Source organism: Rattus rattus, chromosome 13, assembly GCF_011064425.1.
Source record: "Rattus rattus isolate New Zealand chromosome 13, Rrattus_CSIRO_v1, whole genome shotgun sequence".
Taxonomy (NCBI): Eukaryota; Metazoa; Chordata; class Mammalia; order Rodentia; family Muridae; genus Rattus; species Rattus rattus.
The window spans coordinates 72,436,165-72,450,556 of NC_046166.1; the positions used below are offsets into that span (position 1 = coordinate 72,436,165).

General features: G+C 49.8%; 1 protein-coding gene across 1 annotated transcript in view; it reads right to left on the reverse strand.

The window, feature by feature from the left end:
- Col4a2 (collagen type IV alpha 2 chain) overlaps positions 1–14,392 on the reverse strand; it is a 135,298-nt gene that overhangs the window by 26,252 nt on the left and 94,654 nt on the right. The window contains exons 14-22 of the mRNA XM_032918421.1: positions 13,826–13,861; positions 13,318–13,368; positions 12,651–12,695; positions 8,358–8,411; positions 7,586–7,652; positions 6,932–7,042; positions 6,371–6,520; positions 2,240–2,332; positions 1,591–1,745 (exon numbers count right to left, since the gene is read on the reverse strand). Coding sequence (XP_032774312.1) covers positions 1,591–1,745; positions 2,240–2,332; positions 6,371–6,520; positions 6,932–7,042; positions 7,586–7,652; positions 8,358–8,411; positions 12,651–12,695; positions 13,318–13,368; positions 13,826–13,861 — 762 coding nt within the window. The remainder of the gene's footprint in view (positions 1–1,590; positions 1,746–2,239; positions 2,333–6,370; positions 6,521–6,931; positions 7,043–7,585; positions 7,653–8,357; positions 8,412–12,650; positions 12,696–13,317; positions 13,369–13,825; positions 13,862–14,392) is intronic.

Genomic DNA, 14,392 nt, shown 5'->3' on the forward strand with positions numbered 1-14,392 from the left:
CATCCATTCATCTATTCATCCATCCATCCTTCCATCCATCCATCCATCTATCCATCCTTCCATCCATCCATCCATCCATCCATCCATCCATCCATCCATCCATCCATCTACCCAACCACCCACCCGACCATCATTATAAATGGCCAACCAACCTATCTTATCCAACAAACTAGTTAGGTATACGATCTTTTTAGATAACCAACTATGTACCACTTTCTCCCTCTCTCAACCATCCATCTATCTAGTCACACATCCAACTAACCAATCAGATAACCAGCCACGATCACAGAACACCATTCCAGGCATTCCTATCTATAATTTGGCCAATCAATGATCCATTCATCTATATTCGTCTATCCAATCAGCCTCCTGGTCACAATCACACAGTTACACAGATCCATACACCTCCCCCGCCAACACACACACACACACATACACACACACCACACCTCCTCCCAACACACACACACACACACACACATACACACACACACACACACACACACCATCCTAAAGGATCCTTTTACACAGGGCTGTTGTACACACAGACATAAAATTAAGTTCAGGACAACAAATACAGCCAGAGGCTGTTGCAGAAAAGCTCTCTGCTATGTGCACATAGGAGGGCAGCAAGCATACTTGGGCCATTCATAGGTCTCAGAAATACCAAATGGAATCCATTTGGCTTCTAGGGATGAGTCAGCGGAACAGCTGACTTGATTGTCCAGGATGGAGCATACAGCTTCCAGTTCAGGATCTTTCTGAGCACGTTAACGATGCCCTGTCTTTAAAACACTTTTTTCCCATTTTGCTGTGTGGGTATAGTGTGTTTGGCAAGGTCTTGCTGATGTAGCCTAGGCTGGCCTCGGCTTTGTGATCACACTGGCAGGGTCTTCTGCACTAAGGTGAAACATAGTGTGTTACTGTGTTACTGTTCTTGATCAGCTTGGGTTCTCTTTCTGTAGGGCTGGAATGTTGAAACTGTTTTTGGCCAGGCGCCTCATGAACTTTCTTTCTCTATTGCTACAAAGATACATGGTAGAACAGCCAGCTGTGGTGCCACACACCTGTCATCCCAGAATGAGGCGGAAATGGGAACATCTCCAGGTATTAAAGGCTAGCTGGGAGACAGGGTGGGGCTGTGTATATGTGCATGTGTATATGTATCTACACAGCAGTGTGGCCATTGCTCCACCCATGCAGGATGGCATTCCTTAGGGTGGGCATGCAATGTTTTCTCTCCTACCTACCAGACAGTGGAAATTTGGGTTACCATTACTTAAAAAAATGACTCATGTATAATGCCATTCCACACACAGGGCTGGGCTGCAGTTTCTTTCTGCAGCCTGAAGTGGAACTGCTGGGTCCTGTAATAACTTCATGTCTACCTTTCAGAGAATGAAGGCCTGCCTTCCATAGTGGTTTCGGCCATTTCAGTCGGGCATGTTAAAGTTTTCAAAAGCACATCTTTAAAAAAAAAAAAAGAAAGAGAGAAAGCCCACACGCCGGTGTACGCATGAAGTTTGGCCTGCCTCCCGCACCTGCCAGAAACAATGTAACGCTGGCCAGCAGGGGGCGCTCTTCTCTCACCTTGAATCCCGGGAACCCAGGGATCCCGTGCAGGCCTGGGTCTCCTTGGTCGCCTTTCTTTCCAAACTCCCCATTGACGCCAGGAAAACCTTTGGGTCCGGGCGGTCCCGGGAGACCCGGGATGACCTGGCCGCACTGGCAGTCTCCAGCTTCACCTGTAGTAATTAGGACAGGGATGCGTATGTTAAGCTGGGCTTGGAATAGCAGGGGAGAGGGTCGGTGGGAGAAGGTAGCACAGCCTAGACACTGAGGGCTGGGACTAAAGGCATGCGCTGCCACGCCTGGCTCCAGAATGCCTTTTACTCTGCATATACGTGGTGAGGTGCATATATCGTCAGCGTATACGTGATCATGGGGAGACCTCATCTGGACATAAGGCATTTCATGTGACCTGTACACAGCCCGAAGTTAACTTTATCCAAGAGTTTTGATGTGGCCGCTTTGGCTGCGGTCCAGCAAGTGATGCCAGGTGGATTTCCCACCTGCTGTGCTGAATTGGCACAATGATTCTCAGAAAGTTTCAGATCTTGGAGCACTTCCTTTACCTTCGAAAACGAATGAAGGGTTGGGGCGGGGTGAGTTTGCAAGAGGAGGTGACGTGGGGACTAGGTTGGGGTCCATCCTGACCTTCCCACCCCACAGGCCTCACCTTTCCATCCTTTCTGCCCTCGACCTCCTGGGAAACCTGAAGGCCCAGGGTAACCCACTCTCCCTTCTGATCCTTTCAGGCCAAACAGGAAGCCTAAGGGGAAACACAGACAAAAGCATTTGTGTGAGAGAGAGACAGCATTGGGTCCAGCACAGCCTCTCAGCTAAGGCTACCCCAGGTCCCTGCATCTCCAGACCCACACCAGCACCTCCTAAGATAGAGGTGTAGACAGCCACGTGGCCGTAGCCTCACAGTGGAACAGAGACCACAGCCTGCAAATTTAGCTTTTCCACCAATGTATCGAGACCAGTGTCTTTCCTTTTGAGAAACGTTCAGTCCAAAGGAAGAGTTTGATTTTCCGGCCATGTGGATGTAATTTCAAGATGGCCACACATCCCTTGTTCTCCCTCAAAGAACTTCCTCCAGGGTGTGGGCTCACAAGAATTAGGATAAACTCAGCTCTCCCCTCTGTCCCCTTTTGGAGTGGACACATACTTCTGCTCAGACTTTCCTACTTCACCTTTCACCTGACTTTGCACACATGAACATACATGTAAACCTAGAAACATGGGGTCCTGGTAACTAACAGGAATTCTCCTAATTGGTGTTAGGTGTGGTTGACCTCACTGAAGGGCCCAACGTTCCTCTTCTAGGCCCCCTTTGCACTAAGACTCAGAGTTATCAATCACTTCAGTGCCCCAATAATTGCATGTATGTGTGTCAGGTGACCAGATGAGACTCCTCACAATTCTGAGAGGCCTTTGGGAAGACTGCCATCTGGTGGTGGATCTGAGGCTGCTTATCCAGGCGCCCATGGCTAGGAGTGGTAGTTGAGCACCTCCGGACTCCTCTGCTTCTCATGGTCTTACTCTGTAGCCCAGGTTGGCCATGAACTCATGGTGACTCCTGTCTCAGCCTCCCAGGTGTCAGGATTACAGCTGTGAGCCACCAACCCTCATTACTGCTAAATCTAGTAGTGGTCACAGCTCCAGCGAACACCCTTAGCTAGACAAGATAGATGCTCGTGGCTACACAGGAAGTAGAGGGGTGAGAAGGCAGCGACTTCAAAGGCCTTTGCTCTAGGGACAAGGTGGTGGGATGGTTTGAGAGCTCCTAGGGAAGCAGAGGTTTGTAGGAGAGGCCAGTGAGCATTGTTCTGTGTAATCTGATCTGGCTGCACATCTAACACAGTCTCTCACTCACCCATTCACCCATCCATTCATCTACCACGAGCCAGCACCTGAGCTTTGCCAGGCAGCAAGCCAGGAGCCGTGTTGGCACTGGGGAAGCCGGCTTGCCTCGAGCTGACAGCAGGGATGCAGGGACACAGCTAACATGCTCAGAGAACAAATGTGAATTTTCAGATTCTAGCTAGTGCCACGAGAGGGCATCTGGGAGCAGCTGACATAGAATGGGTGGTGTTCAGGGAGGGCTTTCTGAGGAAGTGGCATGAACTGTGGCTGACAGAGGGAGCTGGCCAGGCAGGGAGCTGAAGGGCTATCCACAAATGGAAGAGAGGGACCAAATGGCCCTCTAACAGTATGAAGCCATGACCAGAGGATGGATAACAGGTACACGGAGGACTGTTGGCATGGATAAGGGGAAAAGGCCCTCTTGGGCTTTCATTCCTAAGGGCAAAGGGAGTCCTGAAAGGGTTTAAGGAGAGGCTGTACCACTCACCATGGAGAGTGAGATGCCCAGAGACTCATGGATCCTGGCTCAAGTTTAGAAGCTATGGAGGAACAGTGAGAGGTACCAGGGAATATGTGGGCCAAGGAGGAGACTGAGAGGGTAGAGATCTGCAGCTCCACTCTGGGCTTTTTGAGGTTAGTTATTCCTGAGACCCAGTGCTGGCTGTTTCCTGTGAGAAGTTTCATGGCTGAAGCTCAAAGCACAGGGAGAAATGGTGATGTTTTCATGGGGCTGTGTTCCACTGGAGCGTTTATCTAGAGTTTATGTAGGCACAGTGGGAATAGAAAGGGCCAGAGAGAATTTCGGAAGCTCTATCAGCTACAAGAGAGGGGGGGAGAGAGGGAGAGAGAGAGGAAGTAAGAGAGGGAGGTGGGAGAGAAAACAGGGAGGTCACTGAGAAGTCCTACAAAGTGTCCAGAGAGTGAGGACAGTGGACAGGCACTATGGAGTTGAGGAGAGCCTTTCCACACAGGCACTGCCTGTGTGCCCGTGGTCCCCTACAGGAGATGCTTAGGTCAGTGTTGGGCTCTAGTCTAAAGTGTCCAGCCCTCTTGTCAGATGGAGAGAAAAGCAGTTTGTAAATGGAGGGATTCATCATCTGGACTTTAGGGACATTTAAAACCAGGACTGCCACTGAGGACAAAGAGAGATGTCTTCTTGGGAGTTAGTAAGGCCTTTACGAAGGCACAGTCGAGCCATGTAGATGTGACCTCTGTCTCTCCCCTGGGTTGCTTTCCTCTAGTTAATTCACTCATAGATTTAAACAAGTTCTTTGGGATGTGGGAGATCTCAGCATGGCTTCCACCAAGAAGCCAATAGCTGATTCAGTCAGCTGAGTTAGAAATGGCACCAGCAGAGCCTTTCACATGGGAAGACAGCTGGCATCAAGGTTTGCTCTGATTCTGTGAATGACTAAGCATTCTGGCTTTCAGCAACTGCAGCACACAAAATAGGGCCAAACACAGTTTTTGAGGGAAGAGTCCAAAAATTTCAGTTCTAAGGAAGGCTAAGCTCTGTGGGACTCTTGCTTTCCAGTACTAAGTTGCAAGGTGGATTCTAAATTGTTAGGCAGGCTTCTAAAGGCTAGTGATTGGCTACTTTTCACACAGGAGTTTGCTGTAAGAGCAGATGATTTGGTAACAATGTATCTCATTGAGGAAACAGTGCAAGGACTTAAACTGGACGTCCTGAAATCTTTAGCTGATACATTTTCTTACACTAGTCCCTCTTCTGTATATACCCCTATCTGCTTGTAATCTACAACAGGTTGCTGTCTAGATCTGCTTGCTTCTGTTAGTTTATGCCGTTGAAGCGGTAAAATTCACCCATAAAGATAAGCATATGCTTGTGACAGGATGGAGTGACAGAGACGATGTCCTGACTCATGGCATGTGTTTATGTTTTTGATGCATGTGAGGAGAACCCTAGAGACACAGGAAGGGCAGGCTCACGGAAATTTGTATGGTACACGTCATCAATAAATATTTTCCTGTCAATATTAACAAATAAGGCTCAGATCATAAAAGCTACTTTTAGCATAATAGAAAACATTAAAGCTAGCTTTGCTCAAATGCATCATCCAAGAAAATATCAACACTTGCAGCTTTTCAGACGAATGCGCTATCTTCCAAGTGATAGGAAACTGGGCAAACGGACTCCTTAAGTTAAAATGTTACTGTAGAATATGAACAGAGACAAAGTGACTGGCCTCTATGTGTCACTTTAGAGAAGTCTTTCTTTCTATGGAAGAAATGCTGCCAACAATTTTCCTTCTGGAGATGGGGTAGAGAAGGATTTCCCCAAAGCAATTAAAACAGCTTTTGAACTTAAAGTTTAACTAAACCCAACACTACCCAGTAAGTGAATAGATGCCCAGCCCCTTGAAGGGATGACCTGAGAAGAGATTGCTGGAGGTGATGTCAGGGAGTTGAAAACCACTTTGGAAAGAAGTGCCTACATTTGGTTCAATGTCACCCCAGAAAGAGAAAATGACCTCACATTTCCTTCCAGTCCCTTGGAAGCCAGTCTCTCCAGGAGATGAAATGGTCCCATGAGGAATTTTTCAACATCTAACATGCAACTGAATGCTACAGTGAAAGGAACAGGCTTTGTGGATGGCTAGTTCAAAGCTATAGCATGTGTACCACTCGTCAGTAAACATGGAGCATCACGACCTAAAAATGATACCCTGGCTGACTCAGGGACCATTCTAGCTGCTATGGGGAATCACAGTGACTAACTCACCACGTAGGAGCTGTGGGACCACGAATTCTCTACTGACCGAGAGGCAAAAGGTGTTATCCCAGTTCCTGTGTGGACCCTGGGAATGCCCACCACATTCTCATTCATTAGCTGACTGGATCAATTCAGAACTGTCTAACAGAGAGTCCTGGCTGACACCCAGCTTGGACAGGTCCCAGGTGAACACCAGCCACTCACCATCTGGTCCAGGTGGGCCTGCGGGCCCTGGGAGTCCTTGGGGACCTGGTTTTCCATCAGCTCCTGGTGGGCCGGGATAGTATGCCGAGGGTCCTGGCTCTCCTGAGAAGCCTTTGGGTCCCATCTCCCCTGGCAGGCCTCTCTTTGAATCTGAAACCCAAGAGCATTTGCAGCAAGTGAGTGTCCCGATATGTAAAGGCTCTCCTGTCACAGAGGACCGTCATCAGGAACAAGCGTCAGGGTCTAGCTTACAGCAGAAGTCAACTTTTGCAACTTCTGCAATGGCCTGGGATGTGACCATTTGTTGACATCTTTGGACAGCACCCGCCCGCCCCTCCCCCATCCCGGTTCTTTCATCCAGGGACCAGATATCACTAACCACCCATCGGAGTCCTAATCTAACCTTGCTGGAGTCACCGTTGCCCTTCATTTCTTCATAGCGGAGACTACTCCATGAGAAGGGCGGATGGAGCCACAGGAAAGTCATGTGACCAGCAAAGCCTACTGGTCCACGTCTGTATCTGAGACCAGGTATGTTCTGATGGTATGAAACTCCATTACCTTCATCTCCAATGGACGGGCCTGGGGGCCCCACGGGTCCAGGGTCTCCTGGCTCGCCTCGGCTTCCTGGCTCCCCATGAGCACCTTGGAATCCTGGGTCACCTCTGGCACCTGCAACCAAGACAGGTCCCTTCAGTTTGGAATCAGATCGTTGTCTAGGAACAGGCCCGTACCATAGTAACGAGGCTGCGATTTACAGACCACTTCAGGCATCCAACTTCCCAGTAAGTACACTGTACACAGAGAGGGTCAGGGGGCTTTCAAATGATGAAAATACAGGGGGGGGGGCAATTCACAGCCCAGCAGGGTAAGATTCTGATAAACACAAGACAGCATAGAGACGCAGAGGATACAAAAAGACACACAGTGGTTTCAGTGATTTGAGAGGACTCAGTGGCATTCTGGGTGTAGAAAGAAAGACATTCCCATTGCTCACAGATAGGGTCACACCTGGAGTGCTGTCAGCCAGAACCAAAGTGACTGTTTCTAGTGACCCCTTTTGAAACCACCAGGGAAGCTGGGCTGTCTCTGAGGTTTTGCTCTGAACATCATTTTGTTTCACTTGGAGAACCTGCCTGGGAAGTTTATGACTCTGGTACTGACAGAAGAGGGTCCATGTGAAGCCATGTCTTACACCGAAGCATTTGTACCAACCTTTTGCCAGGGATGGATGGGGTGAGTAGGCTGGAGGTCCTGGGGGTCCTAGTTCTCCCCGTTCTCCCTGAGTGGAGGCAGAGAAAGCACCATGAGTTCAGCTGTCTAGAGTTCTCTTAATTTGTATATTGTCCAGGAGTGGACAGAATGTAGAGTTGGTTTAACGGGGGTGGATTTTCTCACTATCCAACCTGGACTGTCCCCATGGCAACAGCTCTGCCATGTGACCGTTGGGAGTCCCTGCATCCCGGCCACCAGACAGACATAAAAAGGGAACACCACAGCATGTGAGGATCTCCCTGTGAAGCCCTTGCCAGGGGTGTGGATGCCAGAAGTGGCTGGGAGACTGCAAGGGTTCCAAGCCTCAGGCCTTCATGGTGCTGTCATCTGAGCCATCTGGTGAGGGGAAGCTGTAGAGCAGCCTCATGTACTCTCTAGATACACCCACGCCTTTCCCTGATCTCCACAGACGTGTCCTCTAGCAGGAAGGGCCACCCACAGGGCTGGGCCCTCTCCTAGCTACTCTGGGTCACCTCACCTTGTCTTCCCTCTCGGCCCTCAGGGTTAAACACACAAGTTCCTCCTTCCATCAGGAACTGGAGGTACCTCCCCACTGTGTTGCTACAAACCCAGCCTCCTGCTGCACAGTGCATGCTGAGGGGACTGAGCAACACAGCAACCCCCCTCCCCCACCCTGGGGGGGAGCTCATCGCCTCTGCCTGTGCTGCTTAAGTGAGGAGCGGGACATCACCATCAGAAAGACATGAGTCACCTTGGGTCCTCGGGGTCCACTGGGGCCTTGGAAACCATCCAGGCCTCTGCTTCCCTGAAAGACAGATATGAACGTCTTATTTCCAGCTTCAGGGGGAACCTCCAGAAACCAACCGCATGCCACTTCTACCAGCACAGCCAGTGAAGCCACCAAGAATCCCCTCAATGACCCCAACGACCCAGTACACATTCGTCTCCCTCATTTCAGATGCACAAATGTCTTTAAGGCTGCTTTGCTTGAAGCAGGAGCCAGAGTCCGAATGTGGACGGCTTTGTCCTGCAGTGTCTGTCAAACAGCTCTTCCTTCCTTTGTGCTTTACATTAAAAAAGGTTTATTTTATGTGCGTGAGTATTTTTCCTGCATGCGTGTATGGGTACCATGTGAGCGGCTGGTGCCTGTGGATGTCAGAAGAGGGGGTCAGATCCTGGGCTAGCATTACAGATGGTTGTGAGTGACCAACTGGGTGCTAGGAACAGAACCCAGGTCCTTTACAAGAGCACCAAGTACTCTTAACCAACAAGACACTCTCCAGTGCTCCCCGCCCCCAACCTTGTCGTTTTTCTTAGTATTTTTTCCCCTTGGTTGTTGGCGTTGAGAGTATTTGGGGGACTTGGTGCTATGGAACTCTGGATGTGTCCGTGCTGCCCCCCGTGGGACTGTGCAACAGGGACGGCTGTTCCTTCCATTCCACACATCAGCATCCAAGTGAGCAGGAGACTGTACAGGCAGAACCCGTCTCCTCCTGCAGCGGCAGCCACATCAGATCCCTTAGCTAAACTCTTCCTCCATAATGGATTTTGAAAGTTTCCAGTTGCCACCAAACAGAATCCTCAGAGCCTGTTGATTTGGAATCTCTCTTTCCATTTAAATAATTTACTATTTTTTTAAAAAAAATTTATGTGAGTACACTGTAGCTGTCCTCAGACATACCAGAAGAGGGCCTCAGATCCCATTACAGATGGTCGTGAGACACCATGTGGTTGCTGGGAATTGAGCTCAGGACCTTTGGAAGAGCAGTCAGTGCTCTTAACCGCTGAGCCATCTCCCCAGCACTCTCTTTTCATTAAAAAACAAACAAAATAATCTTTAACACTAATTTGGTCTCCACTTTTCTCAAATGCCAGTCAATGAGGAAGCTGGACAGGTATGTAAGGCCTTCTGAGACGCTCGTTCTTCTTGCAAAGACCACAAAGATCCCAAAGCCAGGGTGGGGTTCAGTAGAAATTGGCCTGGTGGGGGGATTTTACAGATCTGCAGGAGCTCACGTGCCTGTTTGACGGGCTAAGATCAGCTGATTGCCCCCTTCCCCCAAACCCCCATTTGCAGGGTTGTGGCTAACTCTGGTCCTCTCACCCTAGGTGGAGCTGAACAATCAAGAATGAAGAATGAAGATTTTTATGTTGTTCAAGAGAGACCCCTAAGGTCCTAAGGACACTAATTAGCGGAGGTCCTCAGTAGCTGGCGGGAGCTCACCGTTAGGACACATCTACAGCTAGGCTCCCAGGGACCGTTTCCTCAAATGCTCAACTGTCTTATTGGTCTGGATGTGTTTCCATCTCTGGATGTCTAGGTCTTTCCTCAGGCAAGAACCCAGGCACGCAGAACTGGTTAATGTAATGCAACTCAGGGTCCTTAGGGGTAAGGTTTCTCCTCCCAGGATCCACCCACGAGGGCTGTGGGGCCGGAAGATGCAGCATCATGATTTAGTGATGATGCCATCACACGCCTAGCCTGTGGGTACAGCCTTACTGCCTGCTCCTAACTCCCCCATAGCTGGAAAAAAAAATCACACTTGGTAGCTGTGATTCCAGGGGTCTAAACAGTTCTGTGGCAGTCCAGTGGCCCTTTCCACACCAGGATAGCTTTTTCCTGTACCCCACACTCACACTACACAAAGACTGTGGCCGGTGCACAGTCCCCAGGAGACCAGATCTCCACGAGCACACTCCATAATAACTCCAGGGTGGGAGAAGACTTGGCTGTCTCTAAACATAGGTTTCCCCAAATGAGAGGAAGTAATTGCTTATTTTTCAGACAATATAATACAACCAAAATGCACAAGACATCTTTCTTTTCCCTGCCTGGAGTTGTTTACCTTTCTAGGTGTCCATGCCTGTGTGCCAGCATGTGTGTCTCCCCCTACCCCCCGCCCTGTGTACATGCACATAGCATGCAGAGAAGGCCCTTTGTTCTTGTAGGGAGGCTGGGGCTTCCCCAGGATGCACGGCCTTCTCTGCCTCCTCCCTGTTTGGCACGCCGCTGGGTCTCTGTATGTATGCAGGCAGCTCTCTGGAGCTGCCTTTAAGTTCTGGCCCCTGAGGCCACATCTTCACCACTTCTGGAAAGCTCGTGGGGAGGCAGCAGCTGGCCAGTTGGCCGAAGTGGTTTGCACTAACGTGCAGGAGGATGAGTCATTTGTGTATGTCTGCCTGCTTCCTTATTTTTTCAGTTGGGTAAACTATGTCTTCCTTTGCCCCACTTAAACACAGATGTGTGTTTCTTACACATGCTTCTTCCCAAGTTACAGAGAGAGGGAGAGGGAGAGGGAGAGGGAGAGGGAGAGGGAGAGGGGAGGGGAAGGGAGAAAGAGAGAGAGAGAAGAAGAAGAAGAAGAAGAAGAAGGAGAAGGAGAAGGAGAAGGAGAAGGAGAAGGAGAAGGAGAAGGAGAAGGAAAAGGAGAAGAAGAAGAGAAGAGGAGAGGAGAGGAGAGGAGAGGAGAGGAGAGGAGAGGAGAGGAGAGGAGAGGAGAGGAGAGAGCGCTGGATGGGCATCTCTATTACGCTGTACCTAGGCAGCAGAGAGTGGGGACAAGGGTCAGGGCTAGTCTCCATGGAACTCTAGTCTAGGGGCAGCTATGCTAAGCCATGTTTCCAGATATGACAGCTCCTCTGTTCAGTGAAGAGTAGGTGACAACTTGTCACCTGTCTACCTCAGGGGTGTACTGACTCTGACTCGGCTGGGCTTTGGGCCCAGTGCTTGCTTTAGTTGCCTCCACAGAATCTGTTCATTGCCACCCTTAAGCCAGTGTCACTCTGGCCTTGTCTATGGAGCAGGGGACAGCTCTTGCCTCAGTTGTGTTACTTTTGGGGACACTCTTAGCAAGGACTTGGGTCCAGTCAGTGTGTGGCCTCCAGCCTGAGTTTAGAGACTACAATGAGAAGGAAGGAGAGAGCAGTAATAACAGTGTCCACGGTACATGGTCAGTACCAGAGCCTGGCCTCGAGCTGGAGCCATGGAGGTCAGCCATGACACAGGGAGGCAAGACTACCTGCTATCCCAGGACAGCCACGTAGCTCCTCTGTCTTAGTTCAGTCTCTGGGCTCTTCTGTGTCATGTGGCTACTTGCTGTGGAGATCTAAGCAGGACTCAGGGGGAGCTAGGGTTGCGAGGCTGCTTTTCGTGTGCCTGACAGGACGGCATGATGGGCACAGGAGCCCTGAGTACCCAGTGTGTGCACTCTGGTGCTGACTATAAGCTGACTGGAGCCGTGGCTGTATCCTGGGGCGAGTAAATTTGGTGCATGTGTGTACTGCAACCCTGCAGCTTCTGGCACGTTGGGAATGCATACGTTGAGGTGTGATGACCCCCTACCTCTAGCCCATTGGATAAAACGTGGAACAGCTTCTGCTTAGAATTCCTTTGTTGTCAAGCTCAAGTTATGAGCATGATAGGTCACATGGCCCTGGAGGCTGGTACAGGTCTAAAGCCAGACCCCAGGACTGGCCACTGTGGGTGAGAGGAGGGTGCTGGGCTCTGCAATAGGTGGGCTGAATTTGTGATACAAGGAACGCTGTGAGTTAATCAGTGATTAATTAGATAAAAGCATTTCTGTGTGTGCTCTCTGCTCCAGCTGGTATTTAGTTGCTGCTAAATCTTGTCTAGACCTGTAAAAAAATTTTTTTTCATACACATTTTCTTTTTCTTTGCCAGACCACAGGAGAAAAGCAACCAAGTCATCACTAAACACAAGCGAGTACCAAAGTGTGTGTAGATCTCTAGGAAATAGAGGGGGAACCTCGGACACCCGCTGACAACTTTTTAGTGACAATGACAGAGAGGGGTGTGAGGCCCAGGGATGGAGACCTAGTGGCAGAGGGGTTCTGTGGGTTCTGATGGCTGAGGGAAGCAGAGACAGATGTTAATGCCCCGCTAAGGACTCTGAGAGTTGGAACAATTGGTTATGAGCTTGAGGACGCAGGGTACATCCCTAGTGAGCTTTGGGGACAAATGCCACTGGTTATATACATGAGGTCTTAGGCCTGGAACAGTCTACTTTTTGTGTATTAGACTTACTTTCTGTCCTGAGACTCCTTTTTCTCCATCAAGGCCAGGAAAACCCTGTGTTGGACAGAAAACACACACAATAAAGATTCAGGACAGGAAATCAAGCTCCCCAGAGGACCGCAGGACAGGACCAACAACCATCGAGCAGCTTTGTGCTTTTAAGGTCTGGAAGAACAGGGGCAGGTGGCCACATTCAACCCCAAGTGCCGAGGTGGCTCTTGACGTTCATGGCTCTGAAGGTGACACCTTCCTCTCACAGATTAGCCTCCCAATGAGGGACATTGCTGTCAGACTCTTTGGGTGTCCAGAAATGAACCCGCATCTTAGATACTCTCTGCAGTTTGTTACAGAGATCAGTCGGGGCTCATACCAGAAGGGAGCTCCTGGGCAGGTACAGTGTTTGAAAAACTTAAGCATGCGGGTGGGGGAGGACATGGGTTCATAGGTTGTCAGCCAATGCATCTGAGGGATGTCCCTGGTGGTGGATGCCCAGCTGGCTGGCTGTGCCCAGGGTAGGGTCAGAGGGCCATGGGGAAATGTCTACTATTTTGCTCAGTTTTTTTCTGTAAGCCTAAAGACTGATCTAAAAAAAAAAAAAAAAAAAAAAAAGAAAATCTGCTTAAAAAGCAGAATGCCAACTAGCCAGACAATCATATTTATAAAGTGTGAGGCTCACCCGTGTTCCTGGGAATCCCATGATGCCTTCCTCGCCTTTTAAGGTTATGCCCTAGGAAAGAGAAGCCAGAATGTGAGAGGTACCTGGAGCTGAACTCACCGCCGGCCAGTGTGCAGCCTTCCTAGGCCCCTTAGTGACAGGATGGGGGCGGAGAGAGCACAGGGCTGTGTGCTGAGCACCTTTACCCAGAATGCCACAGTCACCACCACAGTGAGGAAGAGCTAGGAAGCTGAGTCAAACCGGACAAACAAGATGGCGGTGACCCCAGGGGCCCATAGCAGGGGCCCTCCTGACTCCCTCCCAACCCTCCCACCACCCGATAACAGCTTCAGATAATGCTAAGTATCCATTATTAAATAAAAGGCACTGAGTATCCACAATGCATCCTCACACGGAGAAGTATTTAAGAACGCAAAGGTCAGGCCCAGAGCACACCCCATCACTCCAGCAGGAGCCCTGAGGATGGAGTCATCACAGGAGGGAGGGAAGGAGTCGTCACAGAACTTACGGGTATCCCTGGCTCTCCTTGACTTCCCTTTTCACCCTGTGAAGAACACACGGAGTGAGAAATGCTATCGCCTTTGAGATTGGCAGTAGTGCATAAGCATCAATCCTGTCTTAGGATCCTAGGCTAAAACGTGTCCGATAAACTATCAAGCAGTCTTGATGAATTCCTGGTAATCAACAAACTCCTAAATGCTGCAGCTTCGAGACTCAAATGCAGACAAGGATTATTTCTCTAGAATTTTGATTTGGGATGCGCCCGGGAGCCTGCCTCTCTTCCCTCTGAGCAGCTAGTTATCTGCACCAGCAATGGGGTGCAGGCACTTCTGAACATCCATATAGACAGATGCTAGTGACCACATGTCTGTCCAAGAGCAGGAGAACACAGCCCAGAGGACCCACGATGACCACACTCAGTCAAATAAGGTCTTCTTAGGAAAAGGCAGTTGGAACACACTGACATGTCAAGCCAAAGTAGCTTTGAAAGCAGTATAGACTTTCTTCAGTGTAGGACTGGTAGGCCCTTGGCCCAGCTTCGCTGTCAGCACTCAGGATTTGACAGCTCACAAGC